The sequence below is a fragment of the Lactuca serriola genome, chromosome 3 (assembly GCF_051521515.1).
Source record: "Lactuca serriola cultivar US96UC23 chromosome 3, Lser_US96UC23_V15, whole genome shotgun sequence".
NCBI lineage: Eukaryota > Viridiplantae > Streptophyta > Magnoliopsida > Asterales > Asteraceae > Lactuca > Lactuca serriola.
In genome coordinates this window covers 148,312,000-148,317,465 of record NC_136410.1, presented here as the reverse complement: position 1 = coordinate 148,317,465, position 5,466 = coordinate 148,312,000, and the positions used below count along the sequence as shown (strand labels likewise).

Sequence of the window (5,466 nt, the reverse complement as noted above, 5' to 3'; positions counted from 1 at the left end):
ATAAATGTGCCAAAGTTGGTATAATATGAGGGGTTTGTTGAAAAATAAGGCAAAACATTTATTTTTATAGATATCTTGGGCTAATAACTGAAATCGCAGACCAGTCCAAATTACCTAGGCGATTTCATCGGTTAAGAATGGAATTTTTTAATTAATGGTTATAATAAAATGATTAGAAAATAACACTAATTGGAAAAACATCATATTTTTCAAAAATTTCGGTTTAACCACTTATTTTTTTTAATAAATTCCATAAAAACCACCAATTTTTAGTAAAGCGATTTTGGATGGCCTTACCTATAAGAGTTGGTTTTAATTACGAAATTTGGTAAAGCGATATTTTTTTTTTTTCCAAAAGTTCAATTTAACCACCCATTTATGGGTGTTTTTGTTACCAAAAACTGAAATTTGGTAATGATTTTAATTATTATGAAAAAACTGAAATTTGGTGTTTTTGTTAGCAAAAATTGAAATTTGGTAATGATTTTAGTTCAATTTAACCACCCCTTTATGGGTGTTTTTTAATTACGAAAAAAACAATATATGTTTTTGTTCAATTTAACCACACAAATGAAATGTTAGTTGATTAAACCGGAAAAAAAATGACAAAATATAATGATTTTAGTTATTAACCCTAGAAAATATGGCTATTTTTGTCATGTTCTCAAGTATTCACCAACTAATATAAAGAAGATCAACAATAACATATATTGAAAAAACACCAAAGCTTCCAACATACTAAACCATAAACTTCTCAAATCAAAAGCAAGATTTCATAAAATACAAACACTTGCACTAGATTCAAATCCACCCCATATGGTCATCATCTATCTCCATATAAACCCCCCCCCAAAAAAAAATTACCAAAATACAAAAACTCACCCAATTTCCTTTCCTCCACCTTCATATTCTCCAACAAAACATGGATCAAGAAACTTTGCCACAAACACCCACAATTTATACACATCTTCGAAATTCGTCAAAAACCCAAGTGAAGCAGTCACCACCTCCGCCCTAACAAACCCACCACCACCACTGCCGCCACCACCTCCACCACCACCACCATCATTCATCGGCTTACAAACACTCGTATCAATTGCAAGATTCTGTTTATTGCTTTGTATAACCCTCGCATGACAAAGAATCCCAATCCCAAGAGAAATCCCATTTGATTCCGCTAACTTTTGAACAATTTCTGGACTAATTAATCCTCCATTTCTGTCCCTAACATTAAATGCCACTGATCCACCTCTTTCATACTTAATTTTAGGACCATAAATATGAACAAGTGGAACAGAATCACCTTTATCTTTTTCCTTTTCCCCATTTGATGATAATCTCAATTGAAGTAAAGAAGTCACAAGCCAATTCACCAAAAACCGAAGCCTAAAAGTCGTCTTGTTTAAACCCGACATGTTTACATGATCAAGATGCCTACAACTTATTTCGGGTTCCCTTCTTTCTGATTCTTGATCTTCAAAATATTCTTCAAAATCTTTACTCAATTCATTGTTGTTGTTGTCTTCGAATCCAAATGATACCCTTTTACTTGTTTCGAATCTTCCTAATAACCTGAATTCGTTTTCTGTTTCTCTTGTTATGATTGCGCTTTCTTTCGGTTTTTTTGTTTCGGGTTCTTCTTGAATCTCCCCACAATCGGGTTTTCTTCCATTTTCGTGAATTTTTTCTTGAAAATTCTCGGTTTTTTTCACGTTATGAACTGCTGCATCGAATGATAAAACAGGAGGAGGTAAAGGGGAGTTGATGATTTCGGATTGTGAGCCCAATGGGCTTTGGCCCAAATCAATCCACATTGAATTTTCAGATGATTCGTCTTCACTAAAAATAGGGCTTTTCATAACTTCACCAACAGAAAAGCTTTCAAAAATAGGGCTATTACCATGTTCATGATCATGATCCAGATCCATTTCGGTTTCGAATACGTCTCTTACCTGAGAAGGAGTGTACGCGCCGGAAAAAGCAGGTAGGAGAGCTCCGGCGTGAGTTTCAGGTAAGCATTCACTTTTTCCGGCGACTTCATCTTCTCCGATGATACCAGACAACCCTGGAGTTATGTCAATGGAGTCGCTCAAATATAAAGGAAACACCGGACTGATCTTGACTATCCCAGATCCGGCGTGTCCTGCCGGATTTTGAAGACTTCCGATGACTGATTTCTTGATGAGAAGACACCCGAATCCAGTCGGGTCGTACCCGAAAACTCTGTAAAAAGAAGTGATGATGAAATCGGGTCGAAATAGTGATAACCCTAGAGAATCCATATCTTTCGGACCCAAAGCTCCAGCGTCAAGTAAAACATGCCAGTTGTTTTGTTGAGCTAACGCCATCCATTGATACGAGTATTTAGCTCCGGTGACTCGAGATTGAACAGGAAAAACGAAGAGACCAGTGGATGAATCTTTCTTCCTTCTTTTTTTGTTGACGATTTGTTTTCTGAGATGGGTTGAACATGGCTTCAATGTCGGCCATTTGAACCATGCGCTATGAACCTTTGCACCTTTTTCTTTCGCGCTTTGAGCCATCCAATTTACAGATTGGCTTTCATGATCGAACATTGTTAGAAGCTTTTTGTTGGTGTGAAATGGGTATGATTCTGCTAGAAGTTTGAACGCTGAACCTCTGCTAACTGTGAACACAAGGCCATATTCGTTCTCCGGGATGTTTAAATAATCCATGATTCTGGTTTTTATATCGTATTCGACAGTTCCTTTTTCTCCACCACCGTATAGAGCATGATTGCTCAAATGTGCAGTGATTTCAGATAGAGTGATTGTGGAAGATTCCCAGTAGTTAACAGTTTGAAGAAACGAAAACAACCCAAATCCACAGTAATCGAGACATACCTTTGATATTGTATCTGTCAAATGTGAGTACTCGTTTACCCTCAACTGATCGATTTTCTCAGATGATTTGTACTTCGGGTACATTGTCAGGAACTTTGAGAAAGCTTCATCGAATTCAGGAATTGAATCTTCGTCTTCAAATGTTCTATCTGCAGCTAACGAAGTTGCTTTTAGAAATTCCTTTTGAGCTTGTAGCCTAGCGAGTGATCTCGATCTTCCCAAACCCTTTTCTTCTTTATCGATTGGCTCGGAGAAATCCATATTTTGGGATTTAACAAGACACCCATCCTCAGAAGCTTGTTCAAGCGCTTCTCGAAGCTTATTCTCCTGCAATTTTCGAAGAACAGATGGGTTTCGTTTAATTTCTTCATCGGTGTGATCAGACCCATATTTCCTTCTGCTCTTTTTGTCGGAAATTAGAGAAGCACAATGAGATATAATGGGTTTCCACAGTGAAATATGCATTGAAGGGGCACAATTTTTGAAAAAAAAAACGATCGAGAAGAAGAATGTGTTTCGAGTGATTTTGTTTGATTGTGAGTTTATGAGTTCATCCCATCTAACTTCTCCCCCAAAAGCACAAAAAAAAGGTCGGAACCCTAGATTCAATAAAGCAAAAGCACTCAATTTTGAAGCATTTTCAGAATCAAAACCTTTGATTCAAACTACAAAAACGCAAAGTTATAAGAGAACCAACTCTCACAAAAAGGGTTTCCAGTTTCCTTAATACAGAAGGATACAAAATTCAAAACAACAACACACACAAACATTCATCAGACTCGAAATCAAAGGAGAAAGTTACAGAGCGTAAAGAGATTACTGAAAGCAATGATTCCTTGGATAAAAACCCTAAAAGAGACCCAAAGGGAAACCTGTCGTAATTAAAGCAAATGGGTAATGGGATTCCTCTGAATCTTAATAAATGCAAACCTATCGCAATAAATGGAAGAAGCAACGGGTAGCGAGATGTGAGGGGTGGAATTGATTACACTCTGTGTTCTTGAGCTTCTCTACATGGCAACGTGGTAAACAGCTTAAGGAAAGGAATCTTTTTATATATTAAAATGTATAAAATTAAAGGTTTAGTTCAACTTCAACTAGTTTTTTATAGCTTTTCTTTATTTCTTTTTTGCCTTTCTCAAGTAAATATTAAATTCTTTTTGTTTTTCTAATAGTTTAGATACTAATTTTATTTTATGAACGTAATAAAATATTAAATCATATGGTTTATTACATTATAATGAAAATGAATGATTGGTTTATTAAAATAATATAATAATTGGTTAATATGGAAGAGATTAGGTGGTTTGCTAATATCGAAGTTAAAATTTTTTGGAACGTAAACATTACCCAACAACCTTACACTTTCAAGTTATACCACAAATGTAAAAACACGCTGTGAATTCATGAAATTGGTTAATGAGTGGTCCCATTTGTATATTTCACAAACTAACAAATTTATGTTTTATTTAATAATTTTTAAACTTAGCAGATAATTCTTGAAAAATACGTAAATTTAGTGAACTTTAGCAAGATTAGCAAATAGCAATGCATCAATCTTCGATCAATTTCTATGCTTGTTTTGAGTCCAAACCAACCAATCACGATATTCGTTTCAGTCATTTTAGTCAAAAATTGAAAATTTTGATGAAACAACGTCATCGTCTTCTTCGCCTAATCTTAAGTAGATGAGAGACAAGAACATGATGACAGATTTTGACTTCTCATTAAAGAATCAACATGAAGTTTGGGTGGCAAAGATATAGAACGTGGACGATGGCTTCAATTAGGTATAGACATTTCAAATTGGTAAACTTCTTAAAATTTTCAAATAATTCATGAATTAAGTGGTCTTTTGTAATAGAAATAAATTGTTAGATGTGTGCTTTTAGGGGTGATATCGTAGGTGAACTTCAAAATTTGAAAAAAGATCTAGCAACTCAATCATGATGCTTATAAAAAATTTATTATATAGCTAAGATTTGTAGGTGTCAATAATTTTAGATTATTAATAAGTACAAAACTATCATGTAATGTCTGTTAGAGGCGTTCACAGTCTAATTTGTTAATAAAAAACACAAACCATACCACGTAATACGATTTGATAAATTTATAAAACCGCACCACCAAAATAATGTGGTATGTGTGTTTGGATACTTGAAAAAAAATCAAACTCGTATAATCTAAAAAATTCTATGAAATAGTATAGCTAAAATTATTCTAAAATAAATAAATATAATATCAAATATTTTTGAACAAAAACAAAAATGTTTAATGTTTATTATATTTTTACATTGGCATCTTATATTAATTTTGGCTAGTTTTGTTTCTTTTTTAATATCAGCAATCTAAGTTTTTTTTTCACGTCTCTACCACCAAAACATGTTTTGGCATAATTATTTGCCTACACCTTTCGAGTCCTTTTTCTGAATTTTTCATAATTATGTACAACTTTGAAAATATAATTAAACATTGAAGGTGGAAATTATCCAATATAATAAAAGTTTGAATGATCTAGGTCTACATTGTTGAATGAGTTAAACATGCACAATGACATTCTTCATCTTCACAATGATAATCACCTTTTATGGTATTAGGGGAG

The 5,466-nt window shown here is 33.9% G+C and overlaps 1 protein-coding gene across 1 annotated transcript; it reads right to left on the bottom strand.

The window, feature by feature from the left end:
- Nucleotides 1-728: 728 nt before the first annotated feature.
- On the bottom strand, nucleotides 729-3,903 carry LOC145093252 (uncharacterized). The gene has a single exon (XM_079031334.1). The coding sequence runs from the start codon at nucleotides 3,327-3,329 to the stop codon at nucleotides 879-881; it is 2,451 nt and encodes an 816-aa protein (XP_078887460.1). The 5' UTR covers nucleotides 3,330-3,903; the 3' UTR covers nucleotides 729-878.
- Between the last annotated feature and the right edge of the window lie 1,563 nt (nucleotides 3,904-5,466).

Coding starts and splice junctions, on each gene's coding strand:
- LOC145093252 (XM_079031334.1), bottom strand. CDS start 3,329: ATGCATATTTCACTGTGGAAACCCATTATATCTCATTGTGCTTCTCTA.